Source organism: Eucyclogobius newberryi, unplaced genomic scaffold (assembly GCF_026437365.1).
Source record: "Eucyclogobius newberryi isolate DKJ021-1_F unplaced genomic scaffold, fEucNew1.0.hap1 SCAF_18, whole genome shotgun sequence".
NCBI lineage: Eukaryota > Metazoa > Chordata > Actinopteri > Gobiiformes > Gobiidae > Eucyclogobius > Eucyclogobius newberryi.
In genome coordinates, this window is record NW_027315812.1 from 25948067 (window position 1) to 25962511 (window position 14445).

The window sequence follows — 14445 nt, forward strand, 5'->3', positions numbered from 1 at the left end:
CTAAATTCTTTTATTGACAATGACTCTTGGACGAGAGTCGAAACGTCTATTTTTTCTAACTGAGTCCAGATGACTACAACTGAAGCTTTTTCTACTTTATGATATATTGTTATTTACGGCTTAATTTAATGATAAAGAAAACCTCCAAAAGCTACATTTCAGGCCTTTTGCCATCCATTACCACAGATTCTTCTCTCCTCCACAAGTTTAGTCACGTGGCTACAGGAGTTCTATTGATGTGTATGTTATATATAATCAAAGCATGTATTAAACAAAAACAGTGACTCATACCTTTCCCAAATTAATCTAAAAACACATTCAGACATTTACATCTTCTACCTTGATATCCCATCCCTCTCCACCTGTTCCCACTCGTCTGCCTTCATCTCTCTCATATATTACTTTTCCCTCTTACCCGAGTTGCACATGACTGCGTTTTTGAAGTATAAATACCCACAGTGGAGTAGTCTGGAGGTGTAGGAGTTTTTTCCCTACTGTCAGCACTGCGTAGGTAGCACTTACAGCAGGCGCGCCGCTAATACGTGTGAATCCATCCCCATGCGCATGGCCTAACTTCAAAGCAGCGCAAAAGAACTTGACTGGATGGAATTTCATGCAAAAGGCTATATAATATTTGCCAGCGTGGTATATTTGAAACTTTTATTCGTTATAAATTGACGACTCCGTGTTTCACCTCTTTGTTCTTGCGGGTGCTTCCAGATTATTTACCTGTGTGAAAATGCTTGTTATAATGCGGGAGTAGAGTCATGGAACAGTCAGAAAAATGTGTCCTACTTCAGTCAAAGAAGTGCATCTCTTTATTACAGGGAGGGCATCTGGTATATAAAGTAAAAGACCAAATACTTGATGTAATGTTACCTTGATTTGTGTTTTGTTTCATTCACGCGTGTTAATGTGATCATGTATTCCACGAGATTCTGAATGTGAAGCCACCATTATTAACCCTTTAAGCTTGTCGTTTTACATAGTTTTCCCTTAAAACTCAAAGATAAATACTATTAAAACCCTTATGCTTTTATTACTCACTGGACTCACATTTGGCCCACTGGCTGTTGAAATATTGAGCTCCGCCTGAGAAAGGTGATGGGTGCCATTTGAGTCGGGCGGTGGCAGACCAGAGCACCCATACACTGTCTGAATATTTCATGTTTCTAATGAAGGGGAAAAGTACAGGACTAAGCACTTTGTTGGTTTGCTCAGCTGATGGGGAAGAATAATGGCTGGGAAGATATGATAAAATATTCAAAAGTCTATATCGGAAGGGTTGGTTTGAGCCGATGTGATATTGGCTAACACACAAAGCGTTTACGGCGAGGGAATATAAGCAGTCATCAAATTAAAGCTACTAGCTTTTCTGCACAATCTGTATCTGCTAGTTTAAAGTATCTCTCTTTTGTCTTTGTTTTAGTTATAGCAGTTTTGCACAAATTAACATTAGTAAATTGTAGATGGACAAATAAATATAGCATGTCGATGAAGTAAGTTGTGTCTTATCTCCATGGTGATGGTATTGCTTTGCCTGCAATGTTTGACAGTATGCCGTTCAACTCATTTATCTATTCAATTATAGTATTATTTGGTTCCCTCGCATTGTGTTGCTTATATTTACAGAAACAAGCAATTAATTGTACGATGAAAAATGCACATATGTTGGAATAATGTGCAATTTTAAATGTATACATGTTGGAGGAATGCGCAATCAAAAATCCTCTAGAGAAGCGCTCTCTACTCCATATGAACGGTTCTTCATCTGCCTGGAAGAACTGGTTCTCCTCTGGTTCTCCTCCTGAAGAACTGGTTTTCCTCCTGAGTGGCTCCAGCTCCACTGTCTCTCTCGCGTCCGTCTGTCCGTCTGAGGGAGTCAGATCTCTCCTTTACTGTGGAACTCCTCCAGGTTTATACTTTATCACAAAGAGGTTTGGTAGTTTTTCCTGGGTGAGAAGGAGGGTCTAGGGACACTTGGGACATTTGTGTAAGGACACGGGATGCTGGGACATTTGTCTAAGGACACGGGACACTTGGGACATTTGTGTAAGGACACGGGATGCTGGGACATTTGTCTAAGGACACGGGATGCTGGGACATTTGTCTAAGGAAACGGGATGCTGGGACAAGTCCCTATGCACATTGTCTAATCTGTTTTTCACTGTCGCTCCTCGAAAAATACAACTGTCGAGGGAATGTGCAATCAAAACTGAACCACTATGAAATACATGTCTGCAAATAGTCACTTAATGTTGTATATTGTTTAATGTTGGATGTATTGTGTACAGTGTTAGTGAAGCACCTTGTCTCGAGACACGTTTCTCCTAAGGGTGAAAAAAAAAACATTATTTATTTTATCTTACGTTAGTTTATTTATTTATTTAAGTAGTTTAAATTAGGCTAAATAATTACCTGGCAGCTTCAAAGGATCTTGTGTAGCAGTTTGAAATGAGTCTAGTGAAGCACTATAGGCTCACTTCCTTGTACCTAATGATGTCAAAATATGGGACAAATCATTTTCATCTCTGGAGAGGGTGACATACTCAGAATGCGCAATTATTCCAACATAAAATAATTAAATTAAACCTGAAATTTTCATAAATATTCATCACAACTTTTCTTAAATCTGAAGGAAAAAAACAAACAATATGGGCCCTTTAAAGTTCATAAAATGTTCCACAATGTTGCAACCTCAGTGTCCACAGAACCGTGGCCTGAGTCGCTTGCTTACTCCTCAGTGATGGATGTCCTCTGCCTCCAGACTGACGCCGTGGATGGCTGTGTGGATGAATACATTGGGATTTTGTGGAGTGAAGATGAGGGATGTTGTCTTTGGTCCATCACTCACTCGGCCTTGGACCAGTTCATGCTCTGGAGGGCTCTTCTGGTGCTCGGCATGGCTACTCCTGAAACTACTGCCCTCGCAAAACAATGAGGATGAATGATGGTCCAAATGGTCAAACTAGTGTGTGAAGGAGCATCAAAATGAGCATTTAAATTGTTTGGAAAATGTTGGTTGATTAATTTGGATGAAGAAAATATGAATAAGTTGTTAGTTTGAGATTTGGGAGTATATGGTTGGTTAATTAAGCTTATATATATATATTTTCCCCCTGTAAAATATTTGTAATTGTGTGCTTTTGTGCACTTTTTGTCAGATACATGGTCATGATTGTTGAGAGAGCATCACCCCCAACCAAAATTAGGTTTTGAGCATTCAGTTTTCACTCAAATTAGAATTCTAGACTCATTATAAAGTAGTAAAAATTGCATTTACTAAGCCTTATTTTTTATTCATGGGTTCAAACTGATCCAGGTTCACGCCAGAACGGTTGATTTGATTGAAACTCAGTGGGTTATAGAGTTCTCGTTATGTTTTAAATGCCCAGGATGGTTCTCTCAAACTGTTGAACACAAGAAGACAATTTAAGAGGTTAAAAAGGCACACAATTACAAGTATAAAAGAGTTTATTACGAAGTATAGACACCACATGTTGCACCAATGAAATTTCCCCATGTGGGACAATAAAGGAATATCTTATCTTATCTTACATTGTCGTCATCAGCATCTGTCCCACCCCCTCCCCTCGTCTCCACCTGCCCCACTCACTTCAGATAACATTCCTATTGTTCCTGTGTTCCCTATTGTTCCTTCTCCGCTGTACCATCATGGCCCCTCCCCCTGCACCCTTCTCTCTCTCTCTCTCTCTCTCTCTCTCTCTCTCTCTCTCTCTCTCTCTCTCTCTCTCTCTCTCTCTCTCTCTCTCTCTCTCTCTCTCCCTGAGGCTCACAGGTAGATATAGTGGGTGATTGGCAGCCGTGGTGACAGTCCGTGGAATGGGCTGAGGCCGGATGAGTGTCAGCCCTGCTCCGCCGGGGGTTTCAGGAGGAACCAGGGATCTAGGGAGAGAGAGCGAGGGAGGGAGAGGTGGAGCAAGAAAGAGAGAGAGAGAGAGATCCCAAAACGGAAGCATTAGCATTCAATGTGGCTCAACAGTCTCACCCACTTTGAAGCCCACTAGAGGTCCATAATCTCTGAGAAAGCAAGTTTAAATGTTTACGTGTGAAAAATATTGAACTGATTTTCTAAAGTGGGTGTATATATATATATATATATATATATATATATGTTTTTTCTATATATGTTTCTTCTTCTTCTATAAGAGAGTCTCTGCTGCCTCTCTGCTCTCAGTTCTGTTCTCCAGCGCTGCCTCTGAGCTGCACTGGACACTGGACTGTGCGGTGGAAGAAGAGGCGGATTGACCCAGAATAAAGACTGAATATTTATGGGATGTTCTCTCTGGATCCCAAACGGTTTCCATCTGCTATATGCTGTTAATGACGAGGCGGTGATCGGTCTGTGGTCTCTTCATTCTTGCCGTAGCAATCGTACTCGACAGTTTCTGCAGCGCTTGTTGTAGCCTAACGTTCCTGGTTTAGTGCAGATAAACATTTTTCTCTTGTTCCTTTTAGTTCCTATTTTTCTCAAAAAATAAATAAATAAAGATCAATCCATCCATCCATTTTCTACAGCTTGTTCCCTTTTGGGTTCGCGGGTGACTGTAGCCTATCCCAGTGACTTCGGGCCTTAGGCGGGGTACACCCTGGACAGTGGCCAACTCGTCGCAGGGCCAAATAATAAATAAAGATTTAGCTTTTAATTGGGAAATATAAATATACCTTAATAAAAGTGCTAAAATATAACAATTTGGCATATACTTTCTTTCAAATTGACACTCAAAAATCAAGATAAATAATGCATTTGAACTTTTTTATTGCTATATCCCTTTTAAAAGTCTTCCAGTCGTATCTCGGCCCCTCGGCTTCAGCTGTCACGCCGCACTGACAATTAGCCATGCCGCTCACATCGCTAACACAACTTTCCCCTCTCTTTTGCCTCCAAACTTGCGACTGCGTTGTCGCCGGTGTTCAGCAGGTACCAGAGGGAGGAAAAGACGAGTCGAATGAGATCTAAAGTGTGTGTGACGAGCCCAGACGGAGAGGAGCGTTTGTGTGTGACGGCGTTGGTGCTTCTGTCCCATCAACGGCAACGGTTACATCATGTTCCCTCCGGCCAAATGTGCCCTCCTCCACTCACAGAGGACAGACAATGAGCTAGTTCAAACGGGAGACGAGTTCTGTTACAGGTCATTGCATTTTATATGGAAAACGGGTCAAAGTAATGGAGTCTCGATACCGGCGCACATAAATTACCATTGTTGCCAGCCAAAGGAGCGTTTACTCTGAAGTACTTTAAAGACGGCTAAATAAAAACGGTCATTTAAGTACGGGAATGATCTAGACACGTGTTAGGACTTAAACTTATACTCTGTAACTTTTCTGCAGTCTCTTTCCTTGGAGACAAGCAGTGACCACCCATGCCTGATTGAAGGAACGCAAGAAAGATGTCCAGATAATGTCATTATTACATTACTACATCCTACTACATCCTACTACATCCTACTACATCCTACTACATACTAATACATACTACTACATACAGTACAATGCAGTCACATCTCTGTAGAAATCAGCAGAAGAACCTTTCAGACCAGGAGCCATCTCGTCACCCGCTGGAATCCTGGATACAGCACATTATGGCTCCTGGCAGATTGCCTGTAAGACGAGCCAAGCGGAGGAAAAATGAGCTCACATGATTTAAAGCAGCACTGCGTAACTTTCTGGAGGTGGCACGACGCCCGCACGAGTCCATGGAAAGTGAAAACCAAACTTCACAACATCCGGCAAGGATATAGATAAGTTATAGCTGAAGAAACGACATTTCCATGGAAGTCGGTCAGAGTCAGGTTTGTGGAGATGCAAGCCCACTCACAGTTAGGACAGAGATTTTCTACATTTTTCAGTGCAATGAAAATGTCACAATATTTATTTTCGTTGATGGATGGGGTTTTCATATAATATTGAAAGTTGAATAAAAAAAAATGGCTTTAGGATGGATTATCGATCACTGGGGTATTAACCTTTGAACCTCACAGATTTGGCTCCGGCGACATGACGTGTCGGCTTATCTTCCTCCTCACCAAGATCCTGACTCCAAATCTACTGACAGGGCTCCAGGTGGGACAATAAAATCAGCAAATTACCCCAAAAACCCAACCCAAACACGTCAGGTTAATCCTCTATTTCCCCTGAAGCATCTTCCCATCAAGCTTTTTGTGATTCTTTCTTATTTTGTCACCTACAAATCTGAAAACACGGTTCTTAAGCGTGGCTCCAATAATACAAAAGCAGGATTAGCCACTGGGAGCAAAGACCTATGGGTAACTTCACCGCAAAGCCACAACACTCTTTGTATTTTCTGTTTTCATCTCCTCCAAAGACAGGCACATTTGCATATAAACAACTTCTCAAAACCCTCTGCTCTTCTTTTGATTCACTTCAAAGTGGCTTTATTTTATGTATTTTGCATTTTACTGTTGCACTGACTTCCATCCGCGCCTCTCATCCAGGATTTTGGCAGTTAAAGCCAGTTTGCTGGTTGGCTTGTGTTGGATGATTTGGCTTTTGGGGTGTACTTGATCAGACGAGCAGAAGAGGCATTCGACTCCACAATCGCGTCCTTATCCAGTCTTGAAATGACACGCTTTGACTTGTAAGGATTCATCTTCAAATACGGCACGGATGATAAGAGTGTTTTGGAAATGTCAAAGTCCTTACAAGCTCTGAATAAAAAGAAACATGCAACCTGTTTCTGCAGCTTAAAGTGACGATTGAGCGATTGAGCGATTGAACGATTGAATGATTAATTGAGATAATAATTCCATAAAAATGTCAGAATGTGTTTTGTGTGATACGGTGAGTTTTTAACAAGTTTTAATGTTTTTACTTGTCAAAAACATATTTGATCGTTTGGTTTTGGTTTGGTTTTGAACTCTATCTGCAAAAGGATCCGTGTTAGGCCACATCGATAGCCTGGTTTAGTCCTGGTTTAGTCCTGGTTTAGTCCTGGTTTAGACCTGGTTTAGTCCTGGTTTAGACCTGGTTTAGACCTGGTTTAGTCCTGGTTTAGACCTGGTTTGCCACCAGGCCTAGTTACAGGACAGATCTGTGGAGAGGTGACACCGATCACAGTACATATATATTGTTTTCATTATTTTGAATACAAAAGACAAGTCACATAGAGGGACACGTTTTTCTGTTGGTTCATTCTGTATCATCCAGTTCTTTGTGATTGCTTTTTTTCTGGCACTATAAAAACATTAAAAAGTTACACGGTGCATCTTTAAGGCGACTGTATTGTTCACCTTCTCAGTTCTCTCTTCAGGACACAGGGGCCACATGAGTGCATTGTGTTCCACAGTATTCACAGACTGTACCTCTATCAGTGCTGCTCTAATCCTTATCTGACGACAGGGACAGTGTCTGCATATCACCTCTGAGAAAGAGGAGCAAGTCGTCGTCTCAGTGGGAGCCCAACCTGGCAACCCTCGTGCCCTGTACAAGATTACACATGTCTCACAATTACACCACAGGGACGGAAGCAGACGCAATCAAGTCTTAAATGAGTTCATTAGGAGAAACGTGGGACAATACTTTGAAATGCTTTTGGAAATATTTAACATTAAAATGTTGCCTATATTTGGAACAAATATTTTTTCCAAGCTGCTCCAGTCTCTTCGTGGGCCCATGTCATTCCCAATTTTTATCTTCAGATTTGTTTTTTTTTACACAAGTAGGCAACAAATGATTTCATATCCCACATGAATACATTTAGAGAAAAATGAATCTGTAAAAATTAGTTTTAAAATAATAATGTATCATTTGTTTGTACATGGGAAACTCTCTCTTTCGTGAGTACCCTGTCAAACAAATATAGAATAACCAAATAAAATGCAAAAAAAACAATCAATTAAATTAACAAATGCATTCAAAAACACTTACACATACGAAATGGGATAAAATCATACACAGTAAGAGCACTGGCATTATGGGTAGTATTTAACTAGTGTTTTGAATTAATTCAAATACATAAGATAATTTAATTGAAGTCTCTGTCTTTGGTTCCCCTGACAACAAGCAAAGCTGCTGTGTCTGTGTTTGACGCTAACATAAGAATATCCTATATTATATTTGATCTGTTGTTCTGCAAACGTTAATAATCAGGCAAAATGCCACTGAGAGACTTATAAACACACAACACAAAGGCAGTGCTTTTCTCTTTATTACACATTTTGGGTTTTGCCAGGAATTGAAAAAAAAACCCACAAACAATCTCAGTATTGGAATTGGCAAATATTGATCTTTGGTCACAGTTAAGACAAATACCAGGTAAAAAAAAAATCCATCTTCAGGTTCACATAGCTGCCAATCAGTGCCAAACACTAAGCACACAATCGATAGTCCCACTTATAGATAACTGGGGCATGTGTGGTTCCAGGATGGACAGTTCCACCTGAAAACCATTGAGGGTCGAAGATGTACAACGAACAATCATATAAGTATCGAAAAAACAATGCTTTGTTATTTTTTCACTATCACTGAGAACACTTTGATTAGAAATGTGGCATTGTCTGTTGGGAAATAAAGCTTGTTTAAATGGCAGCACGTATAGTATCTGTGACATGAGGCAGACAGAGGTTTTGTACAGAGGGAAACTTGGCTTTGGAAATGAAGAAATGTCACAAACACTTTTTTTTTGAATACTTTTATCTCTCCTTTTACAATAATGCACGTGAAGGGGAGGAGATGGAGAGGCTGATGGTTCTGCTGCTGCGGTTGAGATGGGGTGGAGTAGAATTACGAGAAGGAAAATAAACTGAAATGCTCAAATTAAAAGCTCAAAAACTTCACTCACAACATTACGAGACGCTTCAAAATAATGTGCCGTGAGCTCACCTGTTGTTTGGTCTCGTCTCCAGTTGGTGGCAGTATACGAGGAGCAGGACCCCCACAACGGAGGAGATGGGACCAGTGCCAGCTCCGGAACCCAGAGTCCAGAGCCCTTCCCCGGGGACCTGAGCTCCGCCTCGGCCTTCCAGCCCTACCAGGCCCACAGCGAGATCGAAGTGACGCCCTCCGCCCTCAGATCCAGTAAGGACTTTTCTTATTCAACAAAAGCACCAAAGATGTGTTTTTAAATGTTGGACTGGCTGTTTCGCTGGTTGGACGCATTAACATGAGAAGTGTGTTGGAAATCTCTTTTGAGAGCTACAATACACTCACTAAATCCCATAATATTATGACCCCAGAGACCTCATTTAGGTTCAAGCACTCACAGTAAGTTCTCTACATAAAAGCTACTTACTTTTTATTTTATGGTGTTTCAAGGGCAATGAAATGGCAAAACCATAGGAAACGAGCAAGCAAATATACTCCAAGATAATCCAAATAGTTATTAGACTTTGGAGATTGACAATGAATAGAATGTATGTCATAAGTTATGTTTTTTTGGGAGTAAGAAAGGTTCAAATGACTTTTGTCTATTCAAAGGACAAGGCAGCCAGAAGCTCTATAGCCATGTTTCCACTGGTTCACTTTGGAGTAGATTGGTACGGTCCAAAAGTGTCTTAAGTGAACCGTGCAGGCTTGTTTAACTGATCCAAAGCAGACCATGGTAAGTCTGGCTTCCAAAGCGTTCCGGTTTGCTTTGGCTCCTGAAACACATTTGGGTGAGATGATTGGACAAGAGAGATGACAGACTCTGGCAAAAAGCAGATTAAAACATCATTTCTAACCAAACTAACTTTATTTGTTCAGCTGACAGACGTAACGAAACAAAGCTAGCGAACGTTAGCATCAGCTGTTTCCTGTTTATCGACACACAATTTTGCATCAAGATGGAAAAAAAATATATTTCCAGTGCGTAACATGATCCACGCATTACATGAAGAGACGGTAAAACGCGGTGTCGAGGCGCAGAGGAGTGAAATAAATGCAGAAAAAGCTGACGATAAACCTGGACCTACCTGTTTACGCTAGCTTTAGCCACATCTCTTAGGGACGCAAACTTGGAATCACTGAACGTCTTTTTGCAAAATTGCTGAGATTGGCGTTATAATTTAAAAGTATATTGCAAGAACAATTTATATTTGACTTAATTAAGATGTCAGACAAGATGTGGTGATGTCAGTTGCTTGTAGCAGACCCGCGATCCGGAGCCTTAGCACGCAAACACAGGCCGCCATTAACCTTACCAAGGAAAAGAGGAACATTACACTAAGCACCTTTCAATGTCAGATTCTTTTTGCTCTAGCAACTGATTTTGTTTCTTGAGAAAAGAGTCCTCACACACAACTCCCAACATCACCCAATAAAATATCCCACCGGTTGAAAGTAAAGTGAAACTATTGATCTCAAAACTTTTCTCTAACTTCGCGGTCCCTTGGAATCACAGTCATAACTTGGTCCAACTTATTCACAGAAGCGTTTGGGAACAAAGTACATCTCCTGCTCTGTTCCTCGGTGTGACGCCGGTTCACCTGACATACCTTTAAGAGTGTGTGTTTGCGTCTGGGGAATGCTCTTTGCAGACAGGTAGAGACAAGGCTACGAGACACTTCTTCTAAGTCACGCTCCAGCAACGACTCACAATCAAACACATAGACACGAGTCCCCTCACTAAAATGGAGCTGGTGTTCAAATGTCCACACGCCATGAAGTGGAACCAACTCTGACAAAAGCCTGTCTGGGAATGTAAGCTTTTAAAGGCTCGTATAGGCTGGGGCGGTTTTCCCAATCGAAGGACTGTCAAATTCAGTCAAAACCACAAGGTGACGAAGGAAAACAAAAATCGTCACTTTCTGCTATGGTAAATGTGCTTTTTCATGTACCATGTTGTATTTAATTATGAACAAAGACTTGATTCACAATTCTTAGCAACTTAATTAAGGCGTTAGGGGAAGGATCATTATTAAGTAACCCTATCTTTATGTTAATGAGCATTTTAGAAATCTTCTAATTTGAATTTTCTTGGTGTGTATGTAAATGTTTTAGCTATGGACTAAAAAATAAGAAACACTTGACACTAGGTACAGAAGTAAAAGTGCTGTACTTTACGGTGGATACTTTTTACTTTTACTTCAATCTGAAAGCAGTCTGGAAACACAGAATATTTTAACACTGAGACTTTTAACAAAATCAGAAATCTGCAACATATACCTTTAGTTTTTACCTTTAAATTAAAAGTTTAGATTTGAACTTACTTTACTTTATATTGAATTTTTTGAGTATTTCTTCCACCAGCGCCAAAGCGATACCCATAATACTACTAAATTCTGTTAAAGTTCTACCTACATGACGTGTATTTGTGGATACTGGATACTTCTTTGCACTTATTCTTGCCTGTTGGAAACTTTGAAAAGGTTTAAGTTTCATCAAAGTTCCAGGCACAGTTTTCGAATCGAATCACTCAAAATGAAAACCATAAAACTTTAGATGTATAAATGAACTGTTGTCATATTTGAATCTAAAAAACCCCAACACATTTTCAAAGCTAATGGCTGCATTGTTTGTCCCACCCACTCGTCTCCTCTTCATCTGCCTGTGTCCTCAACTTTACATAATGTTTTCCATTTAGCACATTTAATGACACGATCAGCGAATGGCACAGGGCACATTACACGGCCTACACAGCGCTCATCCTTCTGGTTATGTATCTGTGTTCAATGTAACGACACAGTGAAGACATGGAGTGGACCTAAGCCTCCGTGTAACCAATGACAACTGGAATAATTACATTTCTTATACAAGGTTATGCTATTTCATGTTTTAAAACTTCAAACAGCCTTTATGTATCTGAAATTTGATGATACTGATTGATATGATTTTATTTCATTCAATTTAATGGCTGGCATTGTCAGGAACATTTCCTGGAGAAGGAGGGCACCACCTCATGACATCACAAGGTGGTTTTGCTTTATTTGCTTTTTTTTTAATAAAAAATGCATGAATAAAATTGTATACTTTTCTGTATTATTATTATTCATTTATTTTCTGATTCTATCTCCTTTAAACAAACAAGGAGATAAAAGCAGAAAATAACCTTACACAAAAGTTGCTTAACAGAAGCTTAACGGTGCACTGTGGTATTTATCCTCATTAAAACACCTGTAATTAAATAAATGCAAGATATAGATGTTTTTTGTTATACTGTGGAACATTTCCCTTTTTAGTGCATCGGCATTTGGCCTTAAATCTGCAGCATATTTGGTTTGAGCTGTTAAAGGAAAGACATAAGTTGCGTTCCCACTTGATCAGTTTAGTCCGGACTAAACTGATCCGGCTCAGTTGGCAGCCATCTTTAGACTGTGTTCCCACTCAGGAGCGAGACTGGGGCCGATTCAGCAATTAAACTCCTCCGCCTAACGGACTGTTAGAGAGCGATGTTTACCACTGCATATGTTGGCACTATATTGTTGTGCGCAAGGTTACGTGCTGGTTAAATGATAAAGGCGGAGCCTCCTGTCACTCTTCTCTCTCGGGCGAGACACTCATGTCTCCTGTCTGTGTTGCTAACTTTGTGGACGACTTGTAGTATTCTATGAATATGTCCACACAACCAGAAGGCACGGGTGAGAGATCCCGTGCACATGCAGAGCGACCCGCAGTGGAGCGACCCGCAGTGGAGCGACCCGCAGTGGAGCGACCCGCAGTGGAGCGACCCGCAGTGGAGCGACCCGCAGTGGAGCGACCCGCAGTGGAGCGACCCGCAGTGGAGCGACCCGCAGTGGAGCGACCCGCAGTGGAGCGACCCGCAGTAGACTCAACACGGACACTCAATTGCCGGTCTTGCTCTTGGCTGGTCCCACTCGCTCCGGAACGAAACCGGGGCCGATCTCGCTTCTCGGCCGGGGCGAGTGGAGCGGCTCTAATCCGGCAATTTCACTAGTGGGAACAAGTTGGAGCAAACTGATCCGGGACGGCCCCGGACTAAAGCTGTACTTTCACACTTAAATGTAACAATGGCATTACTCACTTATGGCTTAGCAGAACAAGAGAGATTTGGATCTTTACAAATCATTTCCATCTGAGTCTCTGCGCCCAGAGCGACATTTGCCGTCCCGGGTAAAGCTAGCAAACATTAGCATGCTAACGGCGCACTTCCTGCTTCTCAGAGAAGGAAACACTCGGTAGTTAGATACAGAGAATGTTTTGTTGTCTCATTTTCACCTGAATAAAAGCTTTTACGATATATATCTGCACTGCACTGGGGCTGAACAGATTTTACTTTATTACATGGAAAAATTGTTTTATTTTTCATGTTTCAAAAACATTTAAAATTAAAAACACCCACTGCTGCTTTTTCAAGGAAAACCCTTTTTTTTTTTTTTATAATTTCTTCCTTTTATCGATCTGTAAACTCCAGACGCTCGTGTCTCTCCAGATATTGTCGTCTGTTTTTACTGCACCGAAAAATAACCATAAAATCTGCATATTTTCTTTCTATGTTTAGTATTGTAAATGTCAGGAAGTCTTTACGGCCGCGTGACACTGCTTCTCATGGGACGCATTTACAGTCAATCTCAGTCTGCAATCCTTGTTGTGCTCGTGTTTACTTCCCCACAAACAACGAATAAAACTTAGCAGCTCTTCTGAATGAGAGGAGATATAGAACATCGGCCCAAAACTACTGGCCGAGCTCATTGACCATCGATCGCGAAAAACCCAACATCATCAAACCGTGTCGTTCTCTAATTCCAAAACGAAGCAATGACATTTCCACTTGGACAAGAGTATGGCAAGGTTTTTGCACTCATTCTAAAGAAGCACAGCGCTTTCCAAAACTTTCCTTTTTACTCAGATTGCGTTTTCAAAAGCCTGAAATCGTTCTCGACATCCTTTTCACATCTTGCTTCTATACTTCCTCTCTTTGATTTCCTCACAACTCAGCACTCAAGATGCATATTATGGCCCGTGATAATAGAATATACAGTTGGACAGACCGCCTGACTGGCATCCGCGCTTAAGGAAGACAGACAGGCTTCCTCTGGAGATGCAGATGAGCAAATTACTGGCAAGCGTTTTATTTTCAGACAAGCCCAAAGCCCAACGGCGCCCGGCAGCTGTGATCAGAGAATTACGCCTATTAAAACCCTAACCATAGAGCTACTATTGATTGTTTCCCCCCCCTCTGTCTTATTCCTGCTCAGATGTGCGCATTAACACGTGCGGCGTAGTTCAAACGACTAATAATTGGACGGGAGATGAGATGTAAATTACTGTAATGAATGTAATTTTAATTATACAGTGGCTGCTGCCGCCTGTACGCTTCGCTAGTTTGGAGTTTTTCAGAAGTTAAATAAAAACCGTCTCAAACTTTAAATGAATACAGTGGCTTTGGGGGCGAGGGAAATGAAGTGAATGCTTTTTTGGATGTTTCTTGATGAGATTTTAGTGACGTTTGCAGGATTGGGGTCACGAGTACCTAAAGCTGGAGGAGTTACACACAAAAAAAGGCTTGGGAATTGAACCTGTGAGATT

General features: G+C 41.0%; 1 protein-coding gene across 1 annotated transcript in view; it reads left to right on the forward strand.

Moving 5' to 3' along the window:
* The window catches only part of LOC140364812 (partitioning defective 3 homolog), a 554921-nt gene that overhangs the window by 122394 nt on the left and 418082 nt on the right, over positions 1-14445 (forward strand). Inside the window, exon 3 of the mRNA XM_072451184.1 lies at positions 8886-9057. Within this exon, the coding sequence (XP_072307285.1) occupies positions 8886-9057 (172 nt within the window). The remainder of the gene's footprint in view (positions 1-8885; positions 9058-14445) is intronic.